The sequence below is a fragment of the Aphelocoma coerulescens genome, chromosome 2, assembly GCF_041296385.1.
Source record: "Aphelocoma coerulescens isolate FSJ_1873_10779 chromosome 2, UR_Acoe_1.0, whole genome shotgun sequence".
NCBI lineage: Eukaryota > Metazoa > Chordata > Aves > Passeriformes > Corvidae > Aphelocoma > Aphelocoma coerulescens.
In genome coordinates this window covers 127,381,177-127,403,566 of record NC_091015.1, presented here as the reverse complement: position 1 = coordinate 127,403,566, position 22,390 = coordinate 127,381,177, and the positions used below count along the sequence as shown (strand labels likewise).

Below are 22,390 nucleotides of genomic sequence, written 5' to 3'. Positions count from 1 at the left end.
ATACTCAGCAGTGGAAAAGAGCAAAAACTCTGATTTCTTTAGCTGTCTTTCCATGATGTTGGTACTCAGCACAGTAGTTTTAAAGGGTAGTTGCAAAATAACTTTGAAATCTGCTTCAATTCTAAAATGAATAGCAGTTCATATTGCGATTTTTTTAGCTAAGATTTTGTGTTGTGTTGGCTTCTAAATATTGATGGTTTTTCTTTTCACTTCTTAATAAAAGCTTGGGTTCCGCTGTTTCTATCATGGCCAAGATACCACTGCTGGAGTGCCTGACAAGACATAGTTACAGAGAGTGTTTAGGAAGACTGGATTCTTCACCTGAACACGGAGGAGCAGAAAGTGAAGAAACTGAGGATGGGAAATCTGCTGAATTGGTGCTTTATCCTGATATATCTAAAGTGAACAGTAAATCAATGTTAGCGTCATTTTGCAAGTCAGTTGAACATTCAGCTTTGGAAGGCCCAGAGCCTGAAAATGTAAAAGATGATAAGGAATCTGGTCAAAATGCTACTGTCCAGGACAATGAAATGTCAGTAGAATTGAAAGATGATGATCAGCCTACCTTCAATGTGTCTTTGTTAGACTGGATAAATGTTCAAGATAGACCTAATGATGTTGAATCCCTGGTCAGAAAATGTTTTGATTCTATGAGCAGGGTAAGTTAATAATTTTTTAAAAATCAAATTACATTCCACTGAATGCTGCTGCTTTTTTCCAGATAGAGGTGCTTTTGAAGTGACTGAACTCAGCTCTTTTGTAACTTATTTCTCAGATAACTTTCTTAATGAAGGCCAAAGCAGAGACCGGGGAGGGATAAGTGTGGGGAAAGTGTTTTATGAGTTTAAGAATCCAGTCTTTAGGAAGGTACATCATTTTACAATGAATGCTTGTTAAGAATCTGATCTTTAGGAAGATACATAATTTTACAATGAATGCTTGTTATCTTGCTTATTTCTCAGCTAGCCATTTATTTTGGAAAGCCAAAAACTTCTTGTAGTGTATAAGCAAAGTGGTACATTATTTCTTTGCCTTTTTCATAGAAACTATGTTTATAATAAAAGTAAAGATTTTCCTGGACCAAAATTAATGTTCTTTGAGTTCAAAATAGATAAGCCTTTATTAAAATATAGAACAAATTCATATGGTCAATTGGGATAAATTTATATTCTATATCTCTGCATTCTTTATTAGCTGATACAGATGTGCTCAGAAGGGCTCAGTCTGTTTATATTTCTGCTGGAAGAATACAACAGTGCTCACTTTACTTTCAAAATTATCATTTTAATCAGTGAGCATTAAAACCTTTTAAAATTCTTTTGCCTATAGTTTTCCTTCATTTGCTTTCACTGTAGCTGATACTTCTTGCATTGTCTAGCCTTGTTTTCGTATGTATAATATACTATTGCAACACGACATAGGTTGAACAAAGGAAACAATTTATATTGTCTTTGACACTTTATTTCCTCTCTAAGGTAGGACTGGAAGACTGAATCAGTGATTTCTAAAACCCACCTGTTGTAGAGAACATCATGGTCTGGCTGGTTCTGTACATTGATATTTCAATTGTGTCTTAAAAGTAATTGGAGAATTTGGCTTAATATTAGGGGCTGTCTAAGATTTTAGTAGTACAGAAAAGGCTAAGGAAAAGATTGGACATGACAAGTTTTTCTTTTCTTTAGTGAAAACAATAATTGATTTTGTAAAAGACTTCCTATTTTGCTGAAGTCTGAGACAGTCCTCTCTCCTGTTTAGTTAATGCTGTAAGGTACTTTCTACTATTTTAAAACAGGAGCAACAGAACGCACTAGGTGGGTTGTGAGACAATAAATTCAATTTCTATGTAATATTAACAGAACACAAATGTAGTATGTTTTAAAAATCAGTATTTGAAGAGATGGACATTAAACAATTGCTTCCAAATAAACTGTAGTGATCCAAAAGACACAAAAATGCAAAGAACACTTTGGTTAAGTACATACTCTACGTTTTTTGGTCAGCTTGTAGTCTTACCTGACACATACCACGTGTTTTAGAGGTGCTGTCTTGTGTTTGTCTATTCTGTCCTTGTCTTATCTAAGATTAGGCAGAAATTTTCGACTGTTGTAATTGTTTTGTTACTTTAGTCAACTTTTATGGTGAAAAATTGTGATTGAACCTGCAAAAAATGAAGTTTCTTTCTGTGTTCTTGACATAAGCAGAATTGGCAGGTGGGGAAAATGCTTCAGTCAGAGTATTCTGACTCACCAGAGCAGTTGTTATTGATCAGTCCTGGTCCATTTTGATTCACAAAAAAACCCCAAAGCTTTGAAGTAAAGCGTTCCTGATTCTCCTTAGGAAAACATTAATTTACTCTGTTTTGATAGCAGCACAGACAAAGGATTGCATCTTTACTTACCATTGATTTAGAATTAGTTGAAAACAGAAGTGGGCTGCTGCTGAAAAGGAAAAGAAAATCCTAAATAAATATCTTGCAGTTTGCGGTGACACTCTAGTATAAAAAATGTTAGAATAATAGAATAAAATGGCACTAACTTTTAAAAATGGTTTTGACTGCATTTTCCCCATGCCCTTTCCTTCTTGGAAATATGAACCATACAAATGGTTTGTGATTGCACTTCTTATTTGAAAAACTGAATTCAGGTAAGATTTTCCTGAAAGCTTAAAGCACCAGAGTAAGAGCTTTATACGTTTGTTACTGGTAGTCGTGGCATAACTGGTGTGTTGCACAGAGTGCTGCTAAGTTTCGGATGGTTCTAGCCTCTAGATGTTTCTACAAAATGACACTTCTAATTGCAGAAACCTAGGCTACAGTAAAAGCACTGGGTAAGTAGGAGCTAACCAGATGTTTTTGTTAAGTGCTGTTGTTGCCATTTACGTAAGAGGCTAGAAAAGGAAGATACTTTGAAAAGATGAGGAGAGCAATATTATCTACCAATGAAAGTAGAGCTGGATCCTGCAGATGCAATTAGGCTAAAGACGGGATGAAAAGAGTGGATGGAGGAAACAGGCTAGAAAAGAATGAGAGGAATAGCCATTCTTTGTAAAAAGAGATAAAACACCATTAGTTTAAGAAGGTAAAAAGAGAAAAACCCCACCATATTGTTCTTCAGTATTTTGTTTGTTAAGAAACTCTTCTGGATGCTGCAGTGGACTAATTCAGGATGTCACAGGGAGTAATCCTGAATAGGGTGGCGGTGAAGTGAATCCTGTAAAATCAATCTGGTTAAATACTTCTGTTTCTTGAAGATGGACAAGTGACTTGAGAAAAGACCAAGATTCATAAGACATCAAATACTAAAAATTAACCTTTGTTTTCAGAGAATCTGGATGCATTTTGTCACATTAATAACTGCACTGGTTGTTTATTCTAAGGAGTTCTGGGCTAATTACTAGTTTTTGGTACTTTCCCATTAAGCTGTTGGTTGGTTGGTTTTTTTCTTTTTTTTTGTTTGAAGTAACTGGAAGATTTATTCTTTATAGGTGCTCCTTAATTTGAAAATGTTTCTACTCCCCAGATTCCTCTCTCCCTCCCCCCCCCCAAGAACCCAAGAAGGTTGTTTCCAGACTGAAGTGCTGTGTGTGAAAACTTAGTTAAGTGGTAGATTGAGGGGAAAAACACTTTTACTTATGTTACTGTTGAGTCAAATAAATGCTTTCTTTTTTGAAGGTTGATTTGTGTGTTCTGTAAGTGGGATAAAACCTGCATGTTGATGAAAGAAGCCAGTGCTGTGGCAGCCAATGTGACCTCACAAATAGCATCCTTTTCACTAGATTCTCATATAAGAAAATACCATAAGCATTTTGGATAAATTTGGGCAAATTTGTTCATCTTCTGGTAACACCTAATGGTTTTTACTGTGTTCATGACTAATATATTGCAGGTTTACACTACACTGACCTTCATAAGATGTTGCAATTACTTACCTATGTTGTTTCTAGAACTCTTAATTTTAATTTACTACTCTTACAGTGAAGCTTGAAGAGTAACCCTTAATATCTGTGGACATTGGTAGACTCTTAATGTTTCAAATACTTCTTTCTTTCTGGACAATGGTCTATGAAGGAATATTATGAAATAACTTTTAAAATGTGTTTCTGTTAGGGAAAAAACCCTCTAGCTAAAAATATGACAACTATACTGTTTTTCTATGGGGTCTTTTCCAGTTGCTTGGAAATTATCTGCTTGTCTAAGTAGTTAGTTAAAACATTTATTTAGTGGGAAAAGATTGATGGTTCTTGCAGCTTTTTCTCATTACCCTCCCTTCTGCACTTTCCATTGAGTCGCGTTCATGATTGGTTTTGATTGTAGCCGTATGGACTCTATCCCAGGTCAAACTGCCCATTAGCTATAAAGTGCCTCTTCCCTCTGCACCTCGCCTTGTCCCCTCAACCAGTGTCTCTTCCCTTTGTAAGGATTCAGATTTCAGTGATGGTCTGGTTGGAATACTTCAGAAAAATTCGTGCTGTGATACAGAATCCACATACTCATTTACTCAGACTTCTGAAACAGATGATAGAAGTAGTCACACATTCGATTAAAAAAAAAAAATTGAGGTTAAAAAACCTCATTTAACTAAATTAAATCACCTTTCAGTGTGTCAACAACTAATAAACTTTTTTTTTAGCTTGATCCAAGGATCATCCAACCCTTTCTGGCAGAATGTCGCCAAACTATCGCCAAACTAGATAATCAGAACATGAAGGCTATTAAAGGTCTTGAGGATAGACTCTATGCATTGGACCAGATGATAGCAAGCTGCAGCAGACTGGTGAATGAACAAAAAGAACTTGCTCAGGTAATACACAATTGTAGATTTTTCATGTGTGTATGCTGTTAAAATTACAATGGAACATTTGCATGTGATTATGCAAGATAGTTTTCAACGTATCCCATTGGGGTTGGTCAATAAGATGCTATTTCCTAATAATTTGACATTTAAATACTGGCAGTTTTTACATCGTGTTGTCATGTTTTCACATGGTTTAAAGCTACAGCTAGGAAATAGAACTTTGCTTGGATATACGGAACAAGAATTAAGTGTGTCAGTTTCAATTTTGAAGGGAATATTGAATTCTTGGTAATTTGTCACTCAGTGATACAAGATCAGGGAACAGGTTAATGGTTGATCATCAGTCTTGTAGTGAGGAGAGAGAGGAGTGTGCCTTCACTGAACAGTGTAATTTTAAGTGATAAGAAATTAAAGACTATTTTAAATATCAAATATGTAGCTCCTATTTTCAAAAAACACTCCAGTGTCATATGAAAGTTATTTTATTAAATACAGTTTCTGTAAAGAGCTTCAGTTAACTTGATAGTTAAGATTGTCCTTTAATGCCTTGTTTGCTACTGAAAGTAAATCAAGGTCTATTTGGCAATACATGACGATGTTCAGATTTTCACCATGACCTTGGAGCTGGGACTCTGAAGAAAGGCATGAGTTTTTTACTCCTGGTTGCACACTGGTATATTATTAGTAGGAATAAATGATCCATCTTGCCTCCCAATTTTGGGGGGAGGGGAGCTAGACCCTCCTCTTTTGAGGAGGGTAATGCTGGGCTGAGAGTTGTGTAGGACCCCGGCTCCCTGTTGCCTCTTTGGTCTGGTATGTAAAGGTGGGTGCTATCAGTACTTCTGTCAGCATTGTTTAAAAGTGGAGCTTGTCTCCAGAAAAATTCAATGAGTAAGTTTGGAAGCAAGTTTGTGCTAAATCTCGGTCTTTCGGTGTTCATATTATAGGCCAGTGCTAAATCAAAGGGAATTTAGCGCGATGGCTAAGCTAGTCTTCCCATCCCTGTGCTTGGTTGCCCTATATTGTGAGCGGTGCTTTTAGCTATTTTTTCCTTCTTCACTTGGCTGAAGAGCCTACCTCAAGTTTACCAATCCCACTTTGGAGTGAAAAACCTAACAGTCAGATGGAAAGAGACTTCGTCACCTTGTTTAAATGCTACTGTAAATTTAGAATTTGTACCTTTTCAAGACTTGGCAGAGACTTCAACTTTCAAATCTTCATCCTTGCCATTTCTTTTTATAAATTGTCTATTCCTTTACTTATGATGTAAGGGTGCATTCTGCATGCAAATAAGATGTGTGGCTGTGATCTTGGCTCTCGAGAAGAGCTAGATTCATGTGTGAATTTCTTTATGCAAGAAATACAAATTCTTTAGCCCACAGTAGTCTTGAACATGCTCTAAGTTGATGTCAAATCTTGCAAATGCCAGAAGTTAGGAAGATGGTTGTTAGCAGAAGTTTGAATGATGGTTGATCCCCTCCATCCTAGTAATTATGTTTCTGCTGCATTAAATTTTGTGGTCTTTCACTGGTGTTGGCTAGTTGTGTAAAGTTCTATTAGGGTTGTGTTGGTAACTATTTGGTAGTGAAATACAGAACAAGATTGGTTTGGACTGGATTATAGAATGGAAAGAAAGCAGCTTTGACACTTGCTTTTTCTTCATATATCATTCTGTTATACTTCTCAATGGTTGCAGTAAGTTTGTTAAAATACTTGCATTCTTAGAGAAGATGTATCACTTTCATGCTTTTTGATTGTCACAAAGCTTGTGTAACAAATGTCTCTCTTCCTCCAGGGATTTTTGGCAAATCAGAAGAGAGCTGAGAACTTGAAAGATCCTTCTGTGCTACCTGATTTGTGTTTGAGTCATGCAAATCAGCTGATGATTATGTTAACTAATCATAGAAAACTGTTAGATATTAAACAGAAATGTACCACTGCCAAACAGGAGCTTGCAAATAATCTGCAAGTCAGACTGAAGTAAGTTAAAACTTTTCAACTTCATGTTACTTCCACTTGCAGCAAGGTGTTTAAGGATTGTGTGTCTTAAGGAAATCATTACTAAAAGTCAAGAGTGCATATCTTGTAGTGTCTCTGTTAGTATATATTCCTGATTGCTTAATGTTGACTCATTTCTATTTGTTGTTTCACTTTTGCTTCAGTTCTGTCAATAAAAGCAATTTTATATGTTTTTATTACTTGTGGGATATACCTCCACCTTACGTCTTCTCTGGTGCCAAAGTTGCTGTAATGTTTCTCCTCAAGCACACCAGTTGATTACCTTCTCAGTAGTTACCCTGTGGTTTAATTATGTTGGTGTCTGTGCTTGAAATCTACCTATTGATTGTATGATTAAGGGAATTGAAGATGCAGTTACAAGATATGAGAATTTGTGTTCCAAGGGCTGTTGCTTGTAGTGCGTGAGTACGTTGTGTGAACTTCCCAAGCAGTGTTGTGTTCCTATTTCTTTGACAGCATTCCGACCTTTAATACCTCCTGCTAAAGCTTTTCAATAAGTATTTTTAAGATTTATAAACAAAAAGTAGTCATTTTTTTTCTCAGGATGTATCAGCTTTTTAAAATTCTACTGGAGAAAGTTGTATTATTACTATTTCTAAGGTTATTTATGCTTAAGAACTTGTCAAAAACAATGTCTTAACTCAAATGGTGGTAGATGTTCATTTTTGATCACTAATGTGGATATTCTACTGTGAGAAACTAATGGAAATCTGCAAGGTGACTACTGAATTCTGAATAGCTTGGTACTTTGTTAGCTTGTTGTTGTCCCATGTGAAATGATGGCATTGTTCATTTCATCCATTGTTCATTTCCATTCAGACATGTTGCTAATCTAATCTAAATGAGAAAAAAAATTGCTAAGATGGGATCTTCTAAAGTGTAATCTGCTTTTGTAGGTGGTGTTGTTTTGTAATGCTTCATGCTGACCAAGATGGAGAGAAACTACAAGCACTGCTTCGTCTTGTAACAGAGCTCCTAGAAAGGGTCAAAGTTGTAGAGGCTCTCAGCACTGTTCCTCAGATGTACTGTTTAGCTGTTGTTGAGGTTGTGAGGAGAAAAATGTTCATAAAACACTACAGGGAGGTAAGTAAATAAAACTTTGTGACCAAACCTTTGTATCAGCATATAAATTACAACTAACTACGTATTTTCCCCTTTCACAGTGGGCAGGTGCTTTAATAAAAGATGGGAAACATCTATATGAAGCTGAAAAGGCAAAAAGGGAATCTTTTGGTAAACTCTTTAGTAAGTACTTTGTCTTTGTGAAATTGACCTGTGTTGAAGTATATCTCTTGTTTTTGTAGTTAAAATATTTTCATTATATTCTAATTTCAATACCTGAAAAAAAAAATTTACTTAAGTAGGATGTGCATGCTGGTCTATTACAAACAAAATATTTTTCTATCAATAAAATCATTTAACTATTTCATATAGATTATCCAAAATAACATGAAAGTTGTGATTAATGTTTGTAAAACATAAGATTTCTCATTATCACATTTGAATGCAGTTTGTGCTTAAACATACTTTGTGAGCTTTATTGTTCTTTTAAATAACACTTCTAAAACTGTTACTGAATATTTGACTCCTGGTATGAGTTCCTCTGTACTACTCCAGAAAAATCTAAGAACTAAGACCCATGTCTAAAGACCTTCACCAGAAGTATTTGAAAAAAAAAAATTAAAAATAAGGATTCTGCTCAAAGAATTCTGATTACTTTCTCTGCAAAGTCTGCAACTTATGTTCTGAATAGACAGATAAAATGAGAAAATTGAGCAAAAGTTTATCAAATTTTTTTGGAAAGGCGATGAGGAGGATTACAGTGAAAATTTCAAAAATAAGTTGAAGCTTTTGCCTGTGTGAACATTAAGGAAAAAGAGGCTTCCATGAAGGGAGTTCTGCTTGAATGGTGGGTTTTGCCTGATGTTCTGTGGTCATTTGCAATTTTATGTAATCAGCAATATAAGTAGTAGTTCTTTCAAATGTACTTCAGCTATTAAACTGCAGTAACTTCAATTGGTTTCTCTTGAGACAATGTTGCATTTCTTCCTTTAAATAAGTTGTTTGTTTGTGTTTTTTCTTCAGGGAAGTCCTTTCTAAGGAATCGTTTGTTTAGAGGACTTGACTCCTGGCCTCCATCCTTTTGTGTATGTACTCATATATTTGGGTTTGTTTAATTTCTATATAGTTTCATAAATTAAAAACCTGAGCTTAATTCATTGAAGCTATATGCCTTTCACATTGCTGTGACACAAATGAAAATCTGGCAGCTAGTGTTCTTGCCATTTCAGGTGACCTATATTAACATTGGTTTGTAACAGTGCAGTGGGAGAGGAAATGTCAACTCTCCTTTTTAGCAGTCTTTTTTTAGTCTGTGGTATTGAAAAAAAAACCCTGTTCTTAATGGTCAGAAAAAAGAAGCGAGGAGGAATAATTTGTTCATCTAATTGCCTTGTGAATAATAGAACAATAAAATTAATTGGATGGTAAAAGCAAGTAAAAGGTTTCCATGTTTTCTGATAATCACTGGATGAGTGGAGAAGCATTTTTGTCTCATAATTGGCTGATAACATGAGGGCATTGTAATTAAGCATTGCCTGTTAGCTTTGATTTGATATAGCTTGGTTAATTGAAGCAAGCTAACTCCCTGATTCTAATGTTGCCATCTCACTTCGCCTTTTTAACCTTTTCAGCTTTTCCTTTGCAGCTGTGTTTTATTTAAAGGGTACTTGAAAATAAGAACACTCCTCATTTCAATGTTTCAAATACTGAACTGAATTAATATTTGTATGTGTAGCAGCACAATAAATCTTCAGTGCCATGTCTTATCCCTTAACTTATAAACATGTCCATAATGTTTATGAAGCTTGGTAGTAGGGAGGAAGTTGGACTAGATGCTCATTGTGGGTCCCTTCCAACTGAAATACTCTATTCTACTGCTGCCCAAGCACTATGGATAGTTAGTCATTACAAATGTAAGGGGTTTTTTTTAGGGGAACAGGACCAGACATGGTTTCTTAAAAATTAAAAATCTTTTGAGAAAGAGATCAGTTTACTGCTAACTTTTCTGTGTTATTTATGAAGCTCTTTTAAATCCTTCTTTAGTAATCTAATACTTACCTTTACAACAATGTGTAAATTAACATCTTCTTTGCAGACACGAAAACCTCGCAGATTTGACAGTGAGCTTCCAGATATCTCATTGAGTGACTTGCAGTTTTTGCAGTCTTTCTGTCCTTCAGAAGTACAGCCATTACTCAGGTAAAGCACCTTTTTACACTTTGTGTGTTACAGAAATAACTCTCCTGGGGGTCCCATCCCCATCAGTTTTCTACCCCCTTAAGTCATTTTCCATAAAAACAGACAAGGGTATTTTCTGATCTGTTACCATTCTTAAGCAGTGAACTTCACTGACTTAATGCATATACATTATATACTCAAGCTCTGATGATTTGTGCATACCTATTCTGTATTGAGATGTAAAGGATTTTGAGTGTTCCTTTGAGCTGCCTCATAGCTAAAAGCAAAAAAAACAAATCATCATCAGTTTTAAACTGAAATAAACTCATAACTAGGTTTTGTCAGATCAGAATGAGATTTGATCCTTTTTTCTTTTGCTCTTTGTTGTGTGGTGTTCTGGAGGAAATAAAATAAATGTCTTTAGCTCAGCATGAGATCATAGAGATCTTCTATATTCAATTACTACTTTTTCTCTGATTTTACTAAACTGATTTTACTAAAAAGTGTATTCTCTTAAGTGCCTCTGCTGTCTATGGAAATACATCATTTTGAGTAGAAGCTCTATTTATATGTTTCTTACTTCCCAACCATGAGGCAGACATGCATATGCAGACAGGAAAGCTACTGGTTTGTCTCACAAGCAATTTACAGGATTAGTTCCTTATCTGGAACTTTGGACTGTTAGCCTGAGGTTCCAAACTCAGAGCAGTCAAGGGGGAGAAATACCAACTAAAATAATGGGCCAGAAATGGGCAGTGGCAAGTTCTGTTCTGCCTAGGAGGGGAGATCTATCAGTATGATCACATTCAGATGTTGCATGTATCATCATCCTTCTCCTAAAAGAGATCTGCAGTTAGAGATTTGCTGAGATTACTTTTTTTTTTGTTTTGTTTTGGTTTTTTTGCCCCCAAGGCAAAAAGCTGGGATTGCATTTACAAAGGTAAATGCAAGAGGACGATGCTTTGCTGCCATCTGTCAGGTTCACCAATGGTGTCAGCCTAATACCTGTTATTGGTGCATAAGGCATGAGCTGAATTCACTGCTTTTTCACCTGTATTTTGGACTGGCATTCTTTTTTTTATTCAGAATTCCTGTCTATCTTTATGGTGGTGTTGGTGGAGTTAACAAGTGTAGTGAGCTTAGTCAGCTTGACAGTGGATTTGCCATAGGTCATGTTATAGCTGATGTACCATTTTAATTTCTCTTGTGCTCCTAGACTTGCTCCTCATCAATTTTGTGGGGAAAAAAGTGCAACTGTAGGATCTTTTTCCTAATGTTTGCCTGATATTTTGATTTGTGAGAATTTTACAACCTTCCTGGAGGTTTTTACTGAGTTCAGGAAGAATTTTACCCTGTTTTTGTCAGAAAACCAATCACTGACTAAGATGTTTTAGCTGGTTTGAATTGTAGTGACATAGCTTTCCACTTGATGGCAATAGAGGTGGGATTATGTCATATTCCTCGTGGTTTCTGGGCTCGGGGTTGCATTTGGTGAAAATACAGAGGATAGTGGTGAACTTGCAACTCCAGTGGGCAAAAGCTGTCATACACCTTGGGTAGATGCTGATCTCAGAAGAAACTTGAGAACAGAACTTTCTTTGGTATTTTCATTTAACATGTAAAGAGCAGGCAATAAACAAAACTGAGGCCCAGCACAGAGTCCTTTTCTATTAGCACTGAACCTCTCAGCTGCATAATTAAAATGATGTTTTAATTTACTTACTGTGCTTCAATCTTCTGAAATTGTGTTTGAGCAATTAATAGAAATCTTAATTTTACAAAAACACACTGGATGCAACTTGCCCTGTATATTGAATAGAGAGTGCAGAATACATTGAAGCCTAATCTGCTTTTACTGTATTGTTAGTTTAAATGAACTCTTACTTCATGTTTTCAGCTTATCTTGCAACACTTGAAATGTGATCACGACACATTAATCAGTTGTTTAATTTAGGTTACCTATCACAGAAATAAAATAGTAGAAAATTAATTGCTTCTTCAAAGGAAGAGCTGGATTGGAGAGAATCCAACTGGAGACAAGAATAGAGCAATTTGCAAACAGAAGTGCTTCAATTAGAGATTTAATCACTTCTGTTACTGTCATTGTAACTCTAGGTACTACTGGGAAGTGTTTTCCTTGGGAGGAAAGACTAGAATTACTTGCTCATCATTGTGTTTATTGTTATGCACTCCTTAAAAGCTCCCAAGTTTTTCATTTTAAACACAAATACCAGGGGGTCTTAGTAGACTTTTTTTCTTTATAAAATAAATGAAATTAAGACCTTACGTTAAGTACAGACCTTATACAGAGGGAAGCTTAATGTTGTTGAAATATACATATAATAATTTAATAGATTGGAATATTAAACTAACAATGTGGAAAAAAAGTAATCCTGTACTATTTTTAAGGGTTCCCATACTTTGTGACTTTGAACCTCTTCACCAGCATGTACGTGCTCTACATAACCTGGTCAAGGCAGCACAGAGTTTGGATGAAATGTCACAAACCATTACAGACCTGCTGAATGAACAAAAGGTATTTTTGCTTTTCTTTATCAATAATAAAGAGAATGTTATATTTAAAACAGTAGAATACTTTCATAATATTGTTTTATCAAACACTTTAGAATGCATCTTTGTTTTTCCTGATGTAAAGATTAACTGCATAAGTTTCCTTTCTAACTGCAAACTAGTAAATATTCTAAGAATATTGAACAGATAGTTGTATTCCACAGATGTTGTGGAAATAGAATTGCACTGTTTATATTTTTGTTTTCTATAATTTTCAAATCTTTTGTCTGCAGTATGTGTGCATTCTGCCTGCATTGCTTTAGTTTGTATTCAGTGAATTTGTTACTTCTCTAGATTTCTGCATTGTTTCTTAGGTCCTTTTGGCACAAGCAGTTAAGAAGATTTTAGGGCTTTGGTTGGCTGTTGTGCAGTCTTTTTCTTTGAGTATAGAAGGAACAGATGGTAAAAAGATCTCTTCCTAGTTTCACTGCCTGTCAAACAGATTCCTTCCCCTAGAAACTGTGTTTCTGCCAATCACTTTTGCTTCTGTGCATGCAGCCTCTAACTTTCATAATACACCAGATAGGTTCCTTTTAGCTTCTGACTGTGGCCTCTCTCCGGGAAACTCTGCGTGAATTTAGCAATGCTTAAGATTTTTTGTGAAGTTGACTGCTTCAAATTGGGTTTCTTTTGCTGTAGAAAATCAGTAGGTTTTTGGGAGGAGCTGTGCTATGGTCTGTGGTGTAAATTGTATGCACTTGGCTGACTGGAAGCATCTTATGTAACAGCTAAGATTATGGGCGTGTTTAATTTTGAATAGCAATTTCCTGCTTATACCCAGTGAGATGAAGTTCTCTCTATTTTTTTCTCTGGGGTTTGGACAGGAGATTTATTGGAAATCTTTTATTTGTGTAAAATACGAAATCTGGACTGCTCTTTGTTCTGTAACATAGAAAAGGTGTGTCACTTAAGTAATTTCCCAGCTATTTTCTCTCTTTATGAAGATTGTTTTTCAAATGAGCAGCAATTAAGAATAAGAATATTAGGGCCTGACCATTGTATTAGCCATTGAAATTGCTGGAAATAAAAAAATTCTGTGAAATCTTGGCGTTTTCTGAACGTGCCCTTACAACAGACCTTGCTCTAAAATATAGAAGTTCGCTCCCATCATGGATTATCCTGAAATTTATCTTGTAAGAAACCAGGATAGTGACAGTTGTTCCGATGAATTAATTTTTTCACTAAGGTTTGCAATGTCAGAAGAGTGTGAAATTTAAGTTTTAATTAAAAATACGCATAATAACTGTTGGAAAATAAACAGGAAATATGCCTTTTTAACGTATTTGTAGTTTCTCCTTCTTTGTTCAGACATGCTTTTCTGAGAATTTTTTATCAGTCTCTGTCAGTACAGAAAAAGATGTTTGCCAAATCAGGAAAATATTCTTCCCACTCTTTTCTTTTGCTGTGGTTTGACCAATTTGGATTCTTCACTTACACAGAAATGTCAGATGCTTAGACAGATTTGGATAATTGTCTCTTTTCTTAGAGTAAATTGCATTGCACAGTCAAAGCTGGGCCATTCATGATGTCATCTTGAAAATGCCCATCTCTGTGTGTCATTTCAGTGATTCATTTGAACTCTTTTTGGAATTGGAGCAAACAGATTTGTCAGTGATTTTTTTCTTTTCAAAGACAGTGTTCTTGTTACTACTTGATGAAAAACGCAAGGTCTTTCTCTGTGTTGCTTTGCTCTTAAGATAATATAGAAGTGTGTTTTTAAATTATACTACTTTTGCCTGTGTTGAATTACTGAAGTAATTTTTTAAATGTTCCTTTTTTTTATCTTTGGTATTGCTGGGAATTCACAGTAAATAATTAGAAGGATGAGCAAACATGTAACAATTGTCCTGAAGATGCGTAGATCTTCATGCAGCCACGTGTTCTGGCTGTGAACTGAGAAATCCTCCCAACTTGGTGCAGAGTTGGCAATAACTGTGCAGGTGTTGAGTGTTGCCCGTATTATTACTCTTGTACTCTACCAAGGACACACATTCAACCACAGCGTTTCCCTTTCCATACCAGTGGCAGCAGAAGCCTGATTCTTCAGATTGAACTGGGATAGTTTCCCCGGGTAGCTGGTAGTGCAGCAGTTGAATTCTGTCTTGATCAAATGGAAGTTCATCCTACTGCATCAGCTCCAGCAACTGTCTTTTAATAGTTGCTTTAGGCAGGAGTGAAAAGTTGTGACTGCAGACAAGCGAGCAAAGAACAAGTCAGAGGAGATCAAATACCTTACTGGGGGTGTTGAGTACTTCTTTCCAAGTGTCCCTATAACTCTTACTATTTCAGCTTTCAAGTTCATAGAATGTTAATGATTATTTTTTACTTTAGTATTACATTGGAATAATTAAAGGACAACGTTGTGGGTATTTGTTTAATTTGTTAATACTTTGAAACCTCTTCATTTTTAAGACTTTCTGCTTATTCTTTGTAATTTAATAGCCTCATATCAAAGATGTTGCTGTGCCCTCTTATTTTCATAATGCAAAGTTTAAGAAGATCAGCAATTGGGTTAAAGATGTCCAGGAAAAGCTAAGGTGCCCATAGGAGTTGGGTAAGATGACTAAGGTGTCTTCTCCATGTTAGTAGGTAGTTAACATATGCAATCCTTTGGTATTAAAAGTTTTTCTTAAAAGAGAAGCTGGATTTTCAAATCAGATCATAAACCTACCATTTCTTCTAGATGAGTTTGAAATTGAAACACTGCTTGTAATCTTTCAGAGAATTGCCCCATTCCCTATGTTTTTTGTAGTAACATAATTAGAACAAGGCATGTAATCCTGCAGTACCTGAGAACCTGGAAATTAGTTCTTCTTTTCTTTTATTTTTTTCTTGTTTGCTCTTGACTCTTCTTCCTTTGTCATTTCAGAAATTAGTGGATGACGTGCATACATTGCTGTCTGTAGATTGGAAACAGACTAGATGGCAGGCACAGGCTTCTCACGGAAAGAGCAACAGTAAACAAAGTCTTTATATAGTTTCAGCCACTCAAAATGTGGGGTTTAACTCTTCTCTAAGCAGTGATCTGGTACGCTCACGAGACACCGAGCTCACAGCAGCCACTGCTGAGGCATGTAGCATGTTACAGCCCCAGGTCATGAGGAAACAGAGTTCATTATTGTTCCACAGAGTGACAATTATTTTTGTTTTTTCTTTATGGTACGTCCTTACTCTTTACCTTCTGGGATGATTCTGCAGGGTTGCCAAAATTTATTTTGTAGACACCATCTTTCCTTTGCATATGGATTTCTGTAGGACTTTCCCATATTCAAAGTCTTTAAAGTGCTTTTTTTAGAGTGTGCTTATTAATAGCTGTGATGCTAGTTTTTGTTACTATTGAACCTCTAGTTTATTAATGGTAGATGTTTGTCACTTGAAGCATGCTTTGAACCCAGGCATGTATCAGCATACAGAGTACCCTTCAACATCTATTTTTGAAAGTTTTTTTAAATAAATAACAAGCTGAAATTAAACCCAAGGGAAATGCTTAAACCTGGCTAATAGAATCATTTAAAAAGGAGCATTTCCTTTTATTTGTCTCATGTCCTGTTCATTTTTCATAAATACAGTATTTTGTATACAATGACCACAAGGTTTTTTTACAATGTATTTCAAAATTATTGTATGATTTAGATTCATAAAGATGTAAAAGCTGGGGAAGCTGAGGTGCAAATGCAACTCTGCTAAACAGATAAGTGTTGAAACTGGAAATAGATTCTTCTTAAATCACAGCGAGAATTGTTAAACACGCTGGATCTCCATTAAGAGAACATTTGTGTGGTACAGAGGACGATAGGGTCTCTTTTTGAGTTCCAATCACTGTAAAAGCTCGAGAAAGCAAAAAATGGCAATTTATACAGCAGTAGATCAAAGTCTGCCGCTTCTGGGTTTTTTGGAGTTCTGTTGCTGAACATTTATTGTCAAGCTCCACTAACTGTCACCAGTCAAGTGGCTAAATTCGATGGATGGCAGAAATTTCCTTAGTGAAAACTAACATAGTAAAAAGCACTAGACTCACATTTTAAACACATGGAGGCAGTATGGATGGTTTGGGAAAGAGGCACGAGCAGGATCCCAGAATTATCAGCTGGAGGCAGTGTTGGCTTTTTGAAGAAGAGCACCAGCAACAAATCTCCAACACTCAGACTGAACATCTTAGAGGAATTTTCTTCTAGAAAGATTCCCATGACTTTTTGTTCAGCAACTGTTTCTTTTCAACATGGTCACGTTTCTTAGATGAATAAAATCGAACAAGTTCTTAGTGATGAAGGATGGAAGAGCAGGTATTGGTTGAGCTATGGTGTTACAGACAATGCACCTGATGTCTTTCAGAGCACTGATACATTCAGAAAACTCTGCATCTGTTCCAGTTTGTGATCCTGATGATCCTGTGCTTATGCCTTAATTCTGTGTGTCACAGATATTTGCCTTATGTATTTTAACTGTGTGTGTTTCACTGTAATTTTCCTAGGAAAAATTGCTTCACTATCCCTCCTATTACAAACTTTTTCAGGAATGCATCCTTGGTGGATACTGAGGCTGTACATTGCTTTTGGCTTGCACTAGGATGTGTTCTGCACTTGCTGAAGCTTAAGGTTTATATTTTTGTCTTAAGAATCTACAGGTGTATTGTTGGCATTAGGGCTTTTATATTCCTTGTTGTAAATAATAAGTGATAGCATAAGATACTAAAGGAGTATAGGCTGATCATTTATTTGTGCCCGGTTCTGGTAGTTATAAAGGTAGTAAAGGAAGAAGACTTTATACACTTTGCTTATTCTGTCAAAAAAAAATTGCAAGCAGTAAATTTACTGTGTTTAATCTATTAAACTGTGAAGTTAAGAAAAACTGTAACTGAATATATCTTTCAGATACATCATGCTGTAAGATAAATTGAGTTTTGTTACATACAAAAAGCTTGAACATCCCAGAACATGGGCTGTTTGCATAGTCTCTAAGGCTGATGTTAGTTATTTTTTAAAGCATTTCAGAATGGAGTTTTACTGAATTGCAGGTGCACAGAAGTGCAGGTAACTTGGCCTGAGTTACAACTATTACAGCTATGATAAATAAAACTTCAGCAGTATTCTCTTGAAGTATAATTTCCACGGTAATATAGAAATATATAGAAATGTATGATGTCTTTGAAATACCAGAGACTGATCTTCGAACATGCAGGTCAGAGCAGGGTATGCACTGGAACTGGAGATCTTGTTTTATAATTGGTATAGTATTAAACAATAACTGATGATAATGAGATTTAAAATGTTATCTAATCAAATCAATTTTCTAATTAATTAAGTTTTTAACCTTTTAAGGATCAAAATCACTGCAACTGATCAGAATTTCTTGGGGACAGTTCTATGAAGGTGGAGAAGCTTTAACTGATGTTTATTCACAAGCTGCTGTTACTCGTAGATTATTCTGGGTGATTATTCTAACCATTAGCTTTGCAGGTGAATATTGAAGGATCTGGTGCTACAGAATCAGTTTTGGTTGTATCCAAAGGCAAAATGACTAAAATTGGGAGCGATGGGAGCACATGAAAGGGGAAAAAATCCAATCTGGCTGTGATGTCTTGCATTCTGAAAAGTCAGAATGTTGCTTTTAATTAGAATGTGCCCTTCATTGTACTGTACTAGTTCTACATTCACATGCAGAACAATTGATACATGTTTTTGATATGTTAGTATACAACAGTTTTGTTGTAGTAAAGATTTTGTAAACCTTAGTTGTGTATTTTAAAAATGGCTGCTTTTTCAATAATAGTATTGGCAATAATAGAATAAAAATGTTTTAGTAACAAAATTATTAGGAAAACTGAAATAAATAGGCTGTTAGGAACCAAAGCCTGTTTCTGACTGGTAAGATACAGTTGGGTGCACTCTACATAGGACTTCTGGCTAGGTGAACATTTAGTATTTATGTGTTTACAAATGATGCTTTTCTGAAACTTAATGGAAGATCTCCCTGATTTTCTGCAATTTTTGCTTAAGTTTTAGTAGTACATATTTTGGACTGTTGCAAATAATAAGGCTGATTTTTTTAAGTTCTTGTTTTGCCTGATAATTTTAAATTAATTTTTAATATTAACAGTTTTGCTTATCACTTTAAGTGTTTATTTCTTGCTTTATAACTTGTAGGCCTCCAATAGTCAAGCATCGCCACAATCTGCTACCACACCAAGGATAGAAAGTACTACAGGAACCGCAATTGCTACCTCTTCAAGAACTCCTCCATCACTCAGTCTTCAGGGTCCCCTGTGTCCTCCTGTGTGTCCCCCAGCTCCATTAGAAGAATTGTCTCCAGACAGCATTGATGCTCATACGTTTGATTTTGAAACTATTGCCCATCCGAACTTGGAGCAAGCTCTTAAGCAAGGATCATTAGACTTGGATTCATTAGCAGAAAGTCCGGAATCTGACTTTATGTCAGCAGTAAATGAATTTGTAATAGAAGAAAATCCAGTGTCTCCTAATGTAATAAGTGACCCACAAAGCCCGGAAATGATGGTGGAATCTCTTTATTCTTCAGTTATCAATGCAATAGACAGTAGACGTATGCAAGATACAAGTTCTTGTGTAAAGGATGTTTCAGCAGAAAATGCTTCTCTCAGTGTTTGTGTGGAGAAGTGTAGGGTTATTGCTCAAGACTCAAAGATACATTTAAGAGGTATAAAGGAAGATCTCTGCCATTTCAGAACACTTGTACAAAAAGAACAGTGTGACTTTTCTAATTCTTTAAAATGTACTTCCTTAGAAATAGTAAATACGATTGAGAAGGTAAAACTTTCACTTGAAAAAACACTAAATGATAAACATCAAAATGAATTACAATGTTTGAAGAGTGAATATGAAACTAAAATTAATAAATTATTGGAGGATGGTGAAGAAAATAAAAAGAAAATCAAAAAGTTAAAAGGTGACCTATTAGGCCTTGAGGAAGTTCTTCAGACTAAGAACAATGAATTTGCAATAGTAAAAAATGAGAAAGAAGCTGTAGTTTGCCTTCAGAATGAAAAAGACCAGAAATTACTTGAATTGGAATGCCAAATGGAGACACAAAATTCTGAAATTAAGGAACTAAGACAGTCACGTGAAATAGTACTTGAAGACTTGAAAAAACTTCATGTTGAAAACAAAGAGCAACTACAACTCCTGAGGGCAGAACTTGAGAGTTTAGAGCAAAGCCATTTAAAAGAACTGGAAAGCAACCTACAAGCCAGGCATTTACAGGAATTTGAGAAGGTTGTAGCTGAGCACAAGGACTGTTTGGATAAATTAAAAAAAGAGAACCAGCATAGACTTGAACAAATGCAGGAATCTCATGACGTAGTTATGCAAGAGAAACAACAACAAGTAGAAGAGTTACAGCTCAAGGTTTCAGATCTGTCTGATTTGAGGTGCAAATTAGAAGTTGAACTTGCCCTGAAAGAGGCAGAAACTGATGAAATGAAGCTTCTTTTGGAAGAAAGCAGAAACCAGCAACAAGAGACCTTAAGATCTCAAATTGACAAGGAAACTGAAAGCTTAAAAAAGGAGATAGATAAATTAAACAATAAAATACAAATTAGTAGTGATGAATATCAAGTGGGCTTATCAGAACTAAGGACTCTGATGACAATTGAGAAAGATCAGTGTATTTCTGAGCTAGTAAATAGATATGAAGAAGAATCAAATTTGCTTAGAACTGAATTAAATAAAGTAACGCTTCTTCATCAAAAAACTGCTGAGGCAGAAAAAAGACTTTCAGAGCAAATAACAGAACTACAGAGTAAGTTAGAGTTGGAAACGAGTGCCCTAGAGAAGGAAAAAACAGAAAAGTTGTCTCTCTGTGAGCAGCAGGAAAAATATGAAGCTATTATCCATAAGCTAAAGGAAGAGAAAGAACTGTTAGTATCTAACCAAGAGCAAGACAGGCAGTTGCTCATTCAGAAGCTCAATTGTGAAAAAGAGGATGCAGTACAAACTGCTTGTAAAGAGTTTGAATTACAGAGGGAAGCAGCTGAAAAAGGGCTTTTGGAAAGAATACAACAACTTGAGATGCAAGTGAATCGGAGGTACTGTAAGAATTAAGTTACTGTGTTTTCCTAGTATTTTAAAGTAGTCAATGTAGTATGTTCATGACACACTATCCAGTAAGTAAAATTTCTGTATTTGTAATAGTGATTATCTGTATTGGTTTCTACACAAGTTACTTTCATTTTCCAGGTAGTGATGTTCCCATGGCTGTAGTTAATCTCAAAGACTGTAAAATATGTAACACAGTATTATTTTGAGACAGCAATGAGGGTTTGTTCTATTTCATTCTTTTAATGTTACATTGAAGGAGTGTTTCCACAATAGCAAGTTACTTGAAATTCTGATCTTTCTGGTCTCAGCCCCTCTCTCCTTTCCCATCCTTGCTCTGGTCTTGGCACTGTGAGAACATGCAGTGGCTGGCTTTTAGGTTAGCCTGATAACTTTCTTTACTGGCTAACTGTACACCAGGTTAGTGAGATTGGTGGCATGAAAACCTGTGTGGGAATTTATACAGGATTGACTGAGAACTGTGCCATGGTTACATGGACTTCCATTAACTTTTGCTGCCCCACGTACATATTTTAGGGCCTTCAGTTTGAGCTTCATAATGAAATACAAGGGTGCAACATAATCTTAAAGAACATCCTAACATCATTGTTTTTCTTCATTAATTTCTGCAGAGATTTTACATTTTAAAAAGAAAAATATATTTTTCCCTTGCCAAGAATGCATAGAATTATTCTTTCTGTGTCCTCTTATGTACTTAGCAGTTTGTAATGCCTGCCAGCAGCCTAGATGATGAAATTATAGAATGGAAATAGTAAAATTTTTCAATGTGACCAATGCTTAGTAACAAATTTTTTTTTTAAATGCTAGCATTTGTCATTTATGTTCTTGTAGTGTGAATCAACGCACTGGATAGATCTTGTTTGTAGAACATTTTAATAGAGGAACTTTTTCCCAGGTATTTGGCTATACTAGGTATGTGAAATGGGAAAAGATCAATAAAGTGGACAGAATCGGCATAAAAGCAAGAATACTGCAAAAAATTAGTACAGACTTCAGTTAGCTTTTAACTTTCAAATATCAATGTAATGTTAAACAAAAAAAGGTAGGAGAGGAGTGGTCATGCAGAGTCCCACAGCATAGTTTAAGGGAAATGGGAATATCTGCTTCACTGGAATTGTCTGCTACCTCAGGATTTTCACATGGGAGCAATCCATCATTATATGATGTTGTTTTAGTGTCTATGTTTGCATGTCAGTGTATGAAAAAATGCATCAAGATAATACGGCTTCTTTGAATTAAGATCGGGATATAATGAAACTTAAGAACAGCCCTTCTTAATTGAAGAAAATATTCACTTAATGATATATAGTGAAATGAGAAGAAAAATGATAAATTCTGTGTTCTTTTCCTTTTCTGTGTATTAACGCATTGTAGAAATTTGAAGAACTTGACTCAACAGGAAAAAGATGTAGCTGTGTCATCAGACATTTTAAAAATCCACCTACACTTAAATTTGAACTTTTGAGCACAGCTGTGTGTATTCTTATCCAAACTGGATAAAACATAGAATGTATTTCAAAGAAATACTATCTGCTTCAATCTAAAGAAGTGCTGTTAGTTTGTTACAAGTTTTGCCAAGTAATTTAATTTTTAGTGTGACATTGAAATACATTTTGCCTCCTAAGGCTTGTTTTTATGCCTTTATTCTGCTGTTAGTTTTTTTTCTCTAGGAATCAA

At 35.5% G+C, this 22,390-nt stretch overlaps 1 protein-coding gene across 3 annotated transcripts in view; it reads left to right on the top strand.

The window, feature by feature from the left end:
- RB1CC1 (RB1 inducible coiled-coil 1) overlaps window positions 1–22,390 on the top strand; it is a 72,419-nt gene that overhangs the window by 34,262 nt on the left and 15,767 nt on the right. For all 3 annotated transcript variants that reach the window (XM_069004738.1, XM_069004739.1, XM_069004737.1), the window contains exons 7-15: window positions 224–659; window positions 4,629–4,799; window positions 6,589–6,773; window positions 7,709–7,895; window positions 7,976–8,057; window positions 8,898–8,959; window positions 9,970–10,073; window positions 12,462–12,588; window positions 18,767–20,682. In XM_069004738.1, the coding sequence (XP_068860839.1) occupies window positions 224–659; window positions 4,629–4,799; window positions 6,589–6,773; window positions 7,709–7,895; window positions 7,976–8,057; window positions 8,898–8,959; window positions 9,970–10,073; window positions 12,462–12,588; window positions 18,767–20,682 (3,270 nt within the window). The remainder of the gene's footprint in view (window positions 1–223; window positions 660–4,628; window positions 4,800–6,588; window positions 6,774–7,708; window positions 7,896–7,975; window positions 8,058–8,897; window positions 8,960–9,969; window positions 10,074–12,461; window positions 12,589–18,766; window positions 20,683–22,390) is intronic.